The sequence below is a fragment of the Astatotilapia calliptera genome, chromosome 20, assembly GCF_900246225.1.
Source record: "Astatotilapia calliptera chromosome 20, fAstCal1.2, whole genome shotgun sequence".
NCBI classification, from domain to species: Eukaryota; Metazoa; Chordata; class Actinopteri; order Cichliformes; family Cichlidae; genus Astatotilapia; species Astatotilapia calliptera.
This window is the reverse complement of record NC_039321.1, coordinates 20,029,038-20,042,084: the sequence shown is the minus strand read 5'-3', so window position 1 is coordinate 20,042,084 and position 13,047 is coordinate 20,029,038. Positions and strand designations below refer to the sequence as shown.

General features: G+C 41.6%; 1 protein-coding gene across 3 annotated transcripts in view; it reads right to left on the bottom strand.

Moving 5' to 3' along the window:
* The window catches only part of prex1 (phosphatidylinositol-3,4,5-trisphosphate-dependent Rac exchange factor 1), a 77,443-nt gene that overhangs the window by 48,552 nt on the left and 15,844 nt on the right, over positions 1-13,047 (bottom strand). For all 3 annotated transcript variants that reach the window (XM_026153165.1, XM_026153163.1, XM_026153164.1), the window contains exons 2-6: positions 12,138-12,203; positions 11,833-11,955; positions 4,931-5,035; positions 2,659-2,760; positions 2,377-2,538 (exon numbers count right to left, since the gene is read on the bottom strand). In XM_026153165.1, the coding sequence (XP_026008950.1) occupies positions 2,377-2,538; positions 2,659-2,760; positions 4,931-5,035; positions 11,833-11,955; positions 12,138-12,203 (558 nt within the window). The remainder of the gene's footprint in view (positions 1-2,376; positions 2,539-2,658; positions 2,761-4,930; positions 5,036-11,832; positions 11,956-12,137; positions 12,204-13,047) is intronic.

Genomic DNA, 13,047 nt, shown 5'->3' with positions numbered 1-13,047 from the left:
ACAACCTCATTGAAACAATATAAAATTCAACTTTCACACTCTGACCAGTTTGTTTTCATTCCTTCCTCAATGATAGGGAAGACTGAACACAGCTGCTCCACCCCCCTCCGCTCATCTTCATTTTTACATTTCTCCAGTTCAAAAATATAAAAATATGAACTGTGTGCTGATCCAAGCTGGGACAATTAGCCTCACGCTGGTTAGTCACTGAACTTGTGATGGGGGGGGTTGGAAACAAAACATATTTTAATCATTTATTCTCCTTTCAGGATGCAAATGTTTGCACACAAACAGCTAAAAATACATCCCTACATATAAAAACACACCTATATAGATATAGGTAGATAATATATGGATAGAAGGGAATTTGTGCAGGGTATCTGGCACAAATCTGTGTACGGCAATCATGCCGAGCGAGGTTTAAAAACCGTTTTTAGAAGCCCAGCCCATTACAATGCACTTAAACAATAAGATGTAATGTGTTACTCTACCGCCAACCACTTTCACAGGGTGTGATCAGCTCTTACATAAAAAGCCGTTTCTCGTCAGCTATCAAATGGACCACAGCGCATTAAGACTGAAACGACTGTTTCTCTTAAAACAGTGACACAAACGTTATGCACTGAACCGACAATCTGTGTGTTAAACACAAGATTTTAGATTACACTTCCTGCACAAGACACGAATGACCAAATGTGAAACATTAATTGATCGAACTTAGCCTGGATAACGTTCTATAGAGAAGGCCTGAGGTCACACACAGCTCGCTAAAGCTGTCAAAACAAGGCTACCAAGTAATATAATAATAACTCTAAAAGACAACTCATTACTCATTGTTCAACAGATCGTTCCACTCCAAATCATCTGGAACTAAACACACCCATGTGTGGACACCTTACTCCCTTTAGCCTGCAGGATACCCATCACCCTCTGTCACGTCAGCCAACAGATCTGGGCTTTAGTGTCATCTTTGAAGTTTCTAACTCCAGTCTACCAGAGACTTGTGGAAACCCCCACAGTGGGCCACACCAACTCTTAAGCATTCATAATCGATTCTCATGATTACATATCTGTAATAGATGTGTATATCTCCAAAGTTCATAGAGAGAAAAATGATTTTTTTTGAGCTTTTCTTGTGACTGGGCTTGGGGGAGGAGATCATGTTTCACGCTCAAGTTAAACTGCACCAGTCTGGGGTTTGCTGGGAATAGGTGCAGAGAAAGGCTGGACCTGTGTTTACGGCCACATGATGCATGACTCAGTATGCAAAGGGTACACATGCGTGCACGTGCGTAGTGAATCCAAGCAGTAATGCGTTGCTACAACCAGCGGCCTCTACCATTAGGGCTGGAGGTGATTAGCCTTTGAGAGTGGCTGGAGAGAGGAAAGAAGAGCGAGACTAATGCTGTTAGGTTGAAGGCTCTACAGGGGGCAAGGTCAGAGTAAAGTGCCTTTCCATGACTCCTTTTTGTGTTTAGAGGAAAAGAAAAAATTTAAATCAGAACAATCTAACACAGGGGACAATTATTATATTTAGGAATTAAACTAGAAATCATTTAAATTATCCATTATCCTACATCGATGATGTAAAAAAATAGTGAAAATGTTTCTTGCACGTTTCAATAGCAGACTGACTCATTTAACCAACGGCACAAAACTGAAAGTTGTATCGTTTAAAATATTTTAAACCTTAATGCAAACTACTTCTGTACATTTGAGAGTTCACGAAACTCACTGAATAATTTCTCAGCATCTTCTGCCATCCTGATTGGCTAACTACATCAGCACCACTTCCTGAGGTCTATAAAGGACGTGGGACATTAGAGTGGTTAAAGCTTAACAGTGAAAAACATAACTGATAAGCTGAAAAACCATTTGTTGTTTTTCTTTCTATTTTTCCAGAGGCACAGCTATCATATCAGAGTCAAACTGCAACTTCTTTCAGAGGGAATGGCAGGTTTTGGCAAGCAGATAGTGGGATGTCCCAGTGGGGCCCCTTCTCTGGTTCCATCCCTCAGTTTTGTCTTTTCTCTCCTCCAAAAGGTCCTACCACATCACCATCCCAGTACATGTGAGACTGAAGCCCTGCTGCTTAGGTCTCTTCTGATTGGGCAGCAAGCCCTCTGGCATCCCCCTCGGCACCCTGTGTGGGTGGATTGTCCCAGTGGTGCCCGCTAAGACAAGGCCTCTGTTGTGGTGGGTGAGGGAGGCGTGAAAAATTCACTGGACCCTTCACACGGCTCTCAAGCCCTGTCTGTGGCCCCTGTGCTTAAAGCAGTGATTTGGCTACAGCGGAGTTTAACTGTTAAGATAGATGAGGATAGCAGAGGTTGAGGTCTTTCTCAAACATGTCGATGAACATGTCTTTCTCCTTACCTCCCATCCTTCGATGTGGGACTGCAGCTGTTCCAGGGCCTCCAGTTTCTCCATCTGCCTTTTAGTCTCATTGATGTTGGAGCAGACGGCCTTCATGGCCTGCAGAGCCTCCTCCACCGCCGGATAATCTGCATGCTTCTTGGGAGTCCTCTTTAGCAGCTCCTAAGACGAGGAAGATGGAGGTTTTAAAAATAAGAGACGCTGGTCTCATCACAGACCTGTTTCTGATTATTATTATTTGATGTCAGGGTCAAGTTTCTTATTGTAGCAGGTGCACAGTACCTTCAGCAGCAGGGGGTACTTGCAAATCCTCTGAATGGGAGTGAGGAGGTAGCCCTCCAGGGGAATATCTGTGCTTTTCTTCCCTCCAAGCAACATACAGTGCTTAAGAAGAAAGGAAAATAAAGATTATTAATAACCTCCCCCACCAAAAAAACAATACATGTTAATGCACATTGTTGTATAAATGATTATGTGTCTAAACATCAGGTTGAAAAATCTTGGTGTAAAGCAAAAACAAAACATGCTTCTCTTCATTTTTTCTATTTTAAACTTATGTTTTGTTTTTTTGGGAGGTGGTTTTGTGCAAAGTTAAACATCCGTCTGGTTTTGCTTCACTCAGAGGAAAGCAAGGTTGAAATGTTGCTACATTTCTTCTGCTTCACTAGTGGAAACACCCTCAAAAACATCCCCTCTTTTCACCAAGGATCACTTTGAAACCTCCGTAACGTCACCTCATTCCACAGAATATTTGGGCTTTGAAAAAAAGACCCCCTAAGCAGCTGAATATAGGTGTTTTCTTTAAGAGTAAAAGGGAAAAAAAAGCAGTTACAGTTACAGTCATGGTTTCTCTATGCTTGATATTTTTTTTGCTAGAGTGCATCCTGTCAGGATGGGAAGAGAGATCAAAAGCAGCCATACCGATAAACCACTAGTGTTTATCAGTGGGTAGAAATGTAAGAGATCAGTTTAGAGCTAAATAATCTCCTCGTAATACCCTTCTAGCAGGAGGAGTCGGTGCGGAGGGTTAGGCTTTTTCCAGTAGCATTTTTGATGGGAAAATGTGCAACTTTGGAATTCCACAAATTCCTAATGTGTTAAACACTTGCCCCTCGCCACTTCTCGCCCACACCGCCGCTCCTATACAGACTTTCTCATGCTTTCATTCCCTCTTATCTTTTGCTTATTTGTAATCTGCCAGCTTAAAAGCCAGAATTCCCTCTTCTCTTCATTCTGACCTCCTTCTTGCTTTCACTTCACTTTTCTCTGTAGTCTTCCAATGCAATTAGCACTTGCAGTTTCTGGGTACAATTTCAGAAGCTCTCTCAGTTGTGTGATTAAATTTGGATGGAAACTGTGTAATCCAGAAAAAAAAATCCAATGGGATTAAACATAGCTGGGGGAAAAAGCTAATGGCAATACATATTATACTGCCTTTAAATTACCATGAAAATGATTTGTAGCAGTTAACAAAATAACAAACTGACAAATGTAGATGCAAAACTTGAGTCTCTTCTAAATATAATTTTAAAAGCTTCCCATATTTTCTACGCCGGTACCTCACGCACGTTCAAATCTCAGTGACTCCGTGTCGTTTCTGTTTTGCTGATTGTTGCTACACCAAACATGTGAGCTCATCCGACAATTTGAGATGACAAAGCAGGTCTGACAACCACTTTAATACAAAAGCAGATGTTGTGCAGTGATTTTATTTTGGATTCGTTATTGTGGCGCTAGACCCAACTAATCAATTGTAGCATGACACGGCCAGGAGGAGGATGTGGGGGGTGCAGTGCAGCACAGCAACAGTGATCCTACTTTTTCCCACTCCTGTGGCTCAGAATAAAACCATGGAAGCAAACCATCAGGCAGTGACAAACGTGGGGCTTCAGATCTCTTGGCCAATCCCAGAAAGGCTGCCAACTCTCCACAGCTGGCTGGCCCAGGATCTGCACATGATTTCAGTGGCTGGACCCCAGCTCAAAGGCCTTCCCCCCTTTTCCCCATTCTAAAGTTGATTGTCCAGGGCCCAAAGGTTTGAGTGTCAAAACACGGAAACAGCTGGCAGTGGAAACACTACGAGACCAACAATGCATTAAAGTGACCTTGATGCTGGTCGCATCCTGTCCGCACAGGAGGAAACATTTGACCTCATTTCGGTTTCTGCCCTTTATTCAAGTGTTAACATGGAAGTGCAGGTGATATGAATGAAGGAGAAAAAAAAGGGGCGGATGATGAAGAAATAAGCAAGATGAGGCTCTTGGGAGGAAAGAAATGTAGGGCAACGGAAGAAGGCAGGGAAATATACCAGCAAGAAAATAGGATGTATTATGGGACCAAAAAAGGATGCATGAAACTCATGAGGCATACAATACTGGAAACTTTTTTTTGGAAGATTTTATTTTTTCATTATTAATAATTATGAGGAAAGAAGTTAGAGTCATAACGAGAAAGGGAAGGAAGGCAATTAAATTTTAGAAGCAAGGCAGATTTGATGACTCGAGGAGCGTGCAAGGACAGGACAAGTCAGAGGAGAGGAGCACTGGTGTCTTACCAGTAGGAAGGTCCTTATGTCGGGGATCTTGTTCAGCTCCATGAGAAGCCTCAACGCCTTTTCATGGTTACTGCAGTACTCGCCGTATACTGAGAAACTGTCCCTCTGCAAAAAAATAAAATAAAATAACAGGTTCAGGGTTGTATGCCAGGGACTTTGTAGCCAATCTGACTAACTACTGCACACATGATCAATCTACCAAGACAAAGACACTTGACAGCAGAAACTGGGCCTTCAGTTGATGCTTTAGTAGTAATGTGTCAACACACTGTTTATATCACATCAATAACTGAAGCTACACAACAAGGAAATTTAGCAGAGCATTTGCCCCTCACTGCTCTTTCCTCCAGGCTTTCAAACAGGGCTAGTATTTAGGCAGACAACAATGCCGAGGGCACGCAGCTCAGCTGTCAGTAGATCATCGAGTCATGCTGAGAACTCTCAGAAAGCAGCATGAGGTTTTGTTGTGATAAAACCAATTAGTTTAATAGCGCGTGCACACATACGGAGAACAACACGCTTTAGAACCGCTTTTTTCTGTTGTAATGTAAATATTGGAGCTAATGGCGTGTGTCTCTGCAGCCATAAGGGCCGTCATTATTCTGTTCGTTATGCTTTGTGTCGTTACCCTGATGAAAAGTGAAGAGTAAACAATGCATATGAAAAATGTTTAATTATTATTATTACAGGAGAATGACTCTGCATTTAAAAATCAACCTATTTTTTATTTACAAATATATTCGATTTCAAGTTTAAAGGGGAGTGGAATAAGTCTTTCCAGTTGGGTGCAACATACACGGTACAAGCCCCGCCGATTCAACAGAATTTGTAAATCATTATACCATAATGTAACGTAGTAAACCACAAGAAAAGAATGTAAATAAAATTCTCTTTATGGACCATAGTGTCCTGTATTTAAACAAGTACAAAATCTCTTATCATGAATTACACACATATGATTTGAGAGTAGACAGACTGGTAAAAAGAGACACATCAACAAACGCAAACTGGAAATATTGTCTTCTGAGATGACTTCAATTAAATGTAGGTGGTTTGTAATTAAGCGTAGATGACATGGATTGCAAAGGGACCAAACGACTACTGCAGAAATACTTTCAGAACTATTTCACTCGTGAGGCAAAAGCATTCATCGACATCCTTTGTCACACTTCTCTTTTCAAAAGTAGCATGCGTCATAGGGGAAATTAATAAATAAACTACATACAAGATATAACAGTTCCTCTTTTTTTTTTTTAAGATTATAGCATCACTGTGTAGCAATGCAAACTACACACCATAATGCAGAAGCTTCTGTCGGGTTGCCATGTTCTTTTCTTTACAATACGTAATTCAACACTTGGGCTGGTGGATACACAGTGTCCTGTGAACTGCATTATTTATGCAACACACTGTAGACAGCAGCATACACACTGCATCACAGCTGAAGTCAAACTTACACCCTGTAGCTTATAAACATCTCATGTATTCTTGGGAGTGTTGTAGTAATTGGGATGTGAAACTTTGTGCACGGTGGGGCCTGATGTTGAGGTCTAGTGAGTGAAACCGTCACTTGAAACAGTCTTGTAAGTGAAATCCAAAACTGCAGGTGTGTGGACGCCACTTTCAGCCTTAACTGACGTGCAGTTGCCTGAAGGTGTTCGCATTCACATCTGGCCAGGCTACAATGCAGCAAAAGAATAAACAATACTCAGTCACTGATGGCACCTTTCAGATAACAAAGGCCTGCAAAACCAACTTCCTGTAGATGCGGATGTGCAATACACCCATGCACGTGGTTTTGCTCCCACACACATACACAGCTCGCCACTCAGTGTGCATGTGCCTGTTTTTACACCCCCCACCCCACCAAAAAAAACAAAAAAACAAACAAAACCACTGGCGGTGACAGACAGCACCAGCCAAACAAAGCTAACAGCTCTTTTTATAGAACCCCTCTCTACTCCATCTTATTCCCTTTGACCAGGGAGCTGAAACTCTTTTGTAGATGTTTACCACAAGTAGGCTGCACAGTGTAAACGGTGGGGATCTTTTAACCACACAGGGAGGACCACAAACACACCCAAAGCCACTTTTTGCAGGGGAGAACTGTACTACTGGGAGCAGCAGCTGGGTTGGCATATGGTGTGAAACCCCAGATTCTGTCAAACTGACTTAATACAGCACGCAGCTCAAGAAATCCTTTTGGTGTGCTTGTTCACACATACTGTATTCAACAGTGGCACAGTAACAAGGGCTATTACTATTGCTACTAACTCTACTACACATGCCAAGAGTTCTAATCATGACAGGATAGAATTAAAATCAACTGGGTTGTACAAAAAGCCCACGGGGAAAGCAATGCCTCGAGTTAATTAACTGAATTAACACTGAAACAGCACAACAGTAATGATAAACACTCACACACCAAAGAGCAGTGACTGAATTTACCCCTGTTTTGGCCTTCTCAATGTTTTTTTTTTTCCTTTAGTTACTCAGATAAGGCGATGTGTTCTAGATTGCTATAAAGCAGTGATCAGAGCATCGTAGAGTCACTGCATCTTGTGGATAACGTACGGTTATAGCTTCTGAGCTGCTTGGGATGTACATCCTAACTCCAACCTCTATGCAAATTCAATTCAATGTTATTTATACAGAGCAAGATCATTATAAAAGTCTCCTCAAGGTGCTTTAATACAGAGAAGTAATCAATAATAGAGAGAAAACCCCAATCAGACAACCCCCTGCCTTTTAAACAGGAAGCAGCTGTGGCATTAAAACAGTATCAAAGTCTGAACTCACATCATCATAAAACTATAAGACTGTGCCCATTTGCTTGCAGAGCCTGCCCCCCCACAACAACTACACTCTGTCAAATCTGAGCATATGAGCATCGTCCCTCCCATCCTCACTCTCACATGAATTTCTTCACAATGTGATGATTTTTGTTGAATCAAAATCGAATCGCTTTGCGCAGCACAATGGGAGTTCGTGATTCTGTTTGCTTTGCGGCGTACTATTTGGCAAATCTTGCTTGCCTTGTAGATTTATCAGTTATCTGATACACTGATTTTCAGTTGGGCTGTGCTGAAGCGGCCTTTCATGTTCTGTGCTTGGGCATTAAGTCCAACAAGATCAACTGAACTGTTCCTTAGCTCGCTTTTTCAAGCCCACAACGGTCAAACAAACTGGATTTGGGGGATTAAACACGCTGTGTGAGTACATCCTAAAACTAACTCAGCATTGTTCAAAATGTTCAACAATGTTTTGTTCTCCAAAAATATACATACTTCGTGTTAGGCTTCATAAATTGTCCGATTGAAACGTGAACAGCATAAAATTTAAGAGTTTAAGCATAGGAAAAGTAGCAGCATGACCCTAACCACCAACTTAAAACATCCAAAGGCTTTCCTTCAATACCTGTAACATGAGCACAATATGAATTCTGCTGGTCTGCTGCCAGGTAAAGAATATAGAACAGAATAATTAGCAATCTGAAGGTGGTGTTAGGGAAGCCACTATATAAGTTTGCAATATATAACTATTTTTGCTCTCATTGCTATGTGCAATGAAACCCTTCTGCTCAACCCTTCTGCATGCCTCTGTGCAACTCCAACTATGCTTCTAACTGAGGCAAACTCTCAGGTATTTCCTTTCCTCAGATGACAACAACATAGTCGATTCAGGTACCTGTAAAGTAGCTTATAAGCCTAAACCGGCGCCAAAATGTGACGCTTTAATTTCTACTCCAAAAGACTGAAAAACATCACTTGTGCCCAGAATAGCGCAAAGATTTTGGGTGTTCCTTTGATAAACATAAGTCTTTATTCGAATCCTTCATCCCTGGAATGTTATTCTGGAGACTAAATGAGAGAGTAGCATCACACACACTGAGGAATCACATTGAGTCAAAGCAGAATGGGTGTAGTTCAGCGAGGTCAGAGCATGCATAATGACACGACTGTTGCTTCTTGCACAGCACTCGCATATACATTCCCTGAAATAGAGCAAATATTGACGTCTCTGATTTCTCCTCTGACATGAGTCACTTTTTCACCTCTGCACAGTTTAAATAATTCTCAGAATACCGTGATCTTTAAACAAGGGATTAACAAGTGTGTGTGTGTGTGTGTGTGTGTGTGTGTGTGTGTGTGTGTGTGTGTGTGTGTGTGTGTGTGTGTGTCTGGTCAAAAGAGGAAGGAGACATTCATGTTAGCCTCTAGTTAGTAAGATAAATAACAGTTGGTCAGAACTGCACAATGTTTTATTTCATTCACAATTTTATGACATCAGTGTTTCGGTTAAAGAGATTTATTTTTTATTTAATTCGACATCAAAGAGTATTCTTTTTCTTTCTTTTAAAGCCTTCCAAACCATCTTGGCAACATCTGACTTTGAAAAGCAATGAATCTTCCAGTTTTTCATCCCTAGCTGTGAGTGGCAGACCTCCTTGTGGAACAATGCGGGGGGGTTAATAAAATCCCAGTCATGGTGTTGACCTCTGATCGAGGTCAAGGGCCACGGCTGGAGGGTGCCAGACGGGGCCAGCCGATTGGCTGAGAGGTGTGAGTGCTGAAGGAGACAAAGGTCGTGGCTTGGTGAGGGAGGTGTAATGGATATGCAGCAGGAAAAGGTGGAGTGTGGGTGGCTCAATGCTTCAAGAGAAACGCACACACAAAGAGAGTGGCAAATACTATCACGCACGAATACATGCAGAGAGTTTAAATAAAGATGAACGGGAACAACAGCAAGAAAACGCAAAGCATTAGTAATTCAGTACTCCTCAGTATGTCATTTATAAATCCAGATATCTGCTATTGTTGCACCATGTACAGATATCACTGCTATATATGGTATAACTATGTACAGCTACTAGTTCACTGACAGTAATAATCATAATAACATCTGTATTTATAAGCAGCATACTTAGGAGGAGTAATGCTGTATAAATGATGAATGAGGCACTTGCTAATACCTTAGTAATGCTCAAAACATATTTTGCTTTGGGGCAAATCTTTGTTTTGTAATCATTTGGCTTTAGTCTTTGTGGATTTCATTAGCAATCAAGAAAATGCATGGAGTTATACGTCTTTGAAGCGAACACTCTGGTTTTCAATAAGTGCATTTTCTAGCTATTCATACCTGTTTCATTGTATTTGTATAATGTATAATGTTATAATCTTACACTATAAATGAGCAGAACAGGTAGCCGTTTCAAAATGTGAGTTTCCCCCCCCCAGTATTTATAGATTAACTGTCTAATCTCTTCATTGAACACGAATTATCCACTCCCCTTCACCAACTAGTATAGCTGCAGCTCCCATCTGTCCAAATCTTTACAGACAATTAGCACAACTTCCAGATGGGCAAAAATTCCCTTTGCTATCAAATATGAAATATGGTTACAGTCCTCCCTGTGTTGAAAATGTCCAGAAAAGTGTTACCACAAAACATCATGATGTCCCGGCAAAGTTGTCCTTTCCTGTGCTTCAGTCCGAGGGAGCTAAAAAAGTCTCTGCATATACATCAGTCTGCCCATGGAGAAATTAAAAAAGAACAATAAGCTCCTTTAATCAATTTCCCACACTCACGCTCCGTCTGACAAACCAAATGACTGTCACAGCTCACACATGTGTGAGAACATATTCTGATAAGCCACTTCAGCAGCTTCCTGCAGAAGTTATTAAATGTCATCCACACTGCACGCAGGTGGCAGATCAATTGCAACTGATTATAATTAATTATTATCAGGTTGTGGTTAAACTCAGTGAAAAGCCTTCAGTTGATCCAAAATGCTGGAGAGAGAGTACTGACAGAGAGCATATTTCTCCCATATTGGCGTCTCTTCATTGGCTCCCTGTTAAATCCAGAATCAAATTTAAAATCGTTCTCCTCCCTCTTATAGAATATCAAATAATCCGATCTCAAAGACCTCAGAGTACCCCCAATCACCCCAATAGAGCACTTTGTGTTGAACTTTGAACTGATCTGATTGTGAGATGATTTCACCAAAAACAGTTGGTGTGTTGTATGGACAGAGACTGGAGTCTAAATACAGTTATCAGCCACAAAATCTGCTGTGAAGGCAGGATTTATTAATTGTTGGGTTTACTCCTTGGAAAGTCACCAAATACTGGCTGCAGCTGGATTTTTGCAGCTGGATGGAAAAAATGTCACTCTGCTTCTGGCGATACTGTCGTGTAAGCTGGTGGAGCAGAGAGCCCTGATAGAATACCTAGGTGATGTATTTAGTGCCTCAGTGAAAGTAAAGTCAAGATAGTTTATCAGAGAGACACAAACAGAGACCCAGAGAAGAAGCCTGAGATTGAGTGCTACCAGCAGAAGCATTGTCCCCTCTCTGAGTGACACACCATCTCTTCCTCCCCGGACACAGACTCTTCTTTGTTTGTTTCCTCAGGCCAAATGAGTTCAAACTGAGTGGAGCGGGGTGGGTGGGGTGCAGGATTGTGTACTGGGGTTGCAGAGTTGAGAAGAATATGGAGGGATGGATTGGTAAAAAGTAGGAGATGTTAGCAAAGACTGATGTAGAGAAACTGAAGGAAGACAGACTGTTTTTGCCTGACAGGATGCAGGTCAGTTCTGTGAAGGTGGAAAACGCAACGGGTTGGGTGGGGGTAGAGAATGTGTATTGGTGAATAGGGAGTCCAGGAGATGGGAGGGGTGTTTCATGTGAGAAAGAGAGCATTAAAGGGTATTTCCACACAAGGCTTTGCACGCTTTCCCTGCATCTGTGGTTACGGGCAGTCCATGAAAAGAGCTTATGTGTGTGTATCTGCATGGAAGAGGCATTCAGGCATCCAACTTCTCCTATATGCATGCCTACGAGCTTGTGCCTGTAACAGTGTGCAGTTTTACGAGAATCTTTTTGTGTGTCCTGCACTTACAAACTGGAGGAACACATGTCCCAGTGCATGGTGAGGCTGAGGTTCAGGCAACAGGCTGTATTCCACTGCAGACAACACCCCCTGGTGCAGCTTAAGGATGTCCTCGATATTTGAAAACAGAATCTATAAAATGAGAGGATGATGTAAAGGGAGGGGACACAGAGAAGAAGGGAAGGAAAAGAGCAAAGAGGAGACCACAGAGGAGCACAGAGATGAGGGAAAAGTAAAGACATTAGTGACCAATTAGCATTTTCACATGGACGATTTCTGACATTTTGATATTTGCAATAAAAAGCTGGCCATACCTTGACATGTTCAGGTGAGAGACACTGTTGGTCGTCTGGAGTTTGTCTGATTCTGTGCAGAAATGCCTGAAGAGGAAACGAACACAAAACGGGTTTAAAAACAATGCGCCACACTTTACTGTCAATAAGGCAGACGGCTAAAGCATGTTCATCAGACATGTCAAAATAATTTTACATCGTTGATCTTAAATGGGTCAGACCAGGGTAGCTATTAAAAAACGTTCTTTACTAAGAAAAACTAAGAAAAGTTCTTTATCAACAGGAAAAGTTGCAAAACTTAAATTAAACACTCCTTTACATTTTCCAAAGCTGTCCAGTTCAACAGCTTACAGTCTTCGTCAGACAGATTCTGCCCTCCTGGCCTTATGTTTGATACCCCGAATGTACATCTATGAATATATATAAAAATGGAAGAGAATATCTGGAAATCGTTAGTCTCTTTAGGTTTTGGTAATCATGCACCATCACTTGTGCATGCAAAAAGTGGTCTGGAAGTGGAAGTCCAGCTTCCCTCTTGGGACTGTTTTAAATTTAGGATATAGGTGATCTTAGCTTTGAGGAAACAGATACAGTGCAGAAAGATTCATTGCATTAACATAACCACACGAGCCTTTGAACAGAAAACCACATTTACTCTTACATGCTTCGTGAAAATGTCTTTTCAGGTACCAAACAGACATTTTGGGGCTGTTTCATTGTCCCTTGGGTCTAATAAGACAAGACGTGTTTTCCTTTTACACTTAAAGCCTCGCTGTATGGATCCTAAAGCGCCTGAGCATTCAACTGTAAGACATCCTCCAAAATGAACTGTTTCACTGTTGCAGTGTCTACGCACAGCACTACACCAACATGGCTCATAATAAGGCTCGTGTCAAGTTGAGCTTTGCTTGCGTGTGCAGCTCAGTTTTTG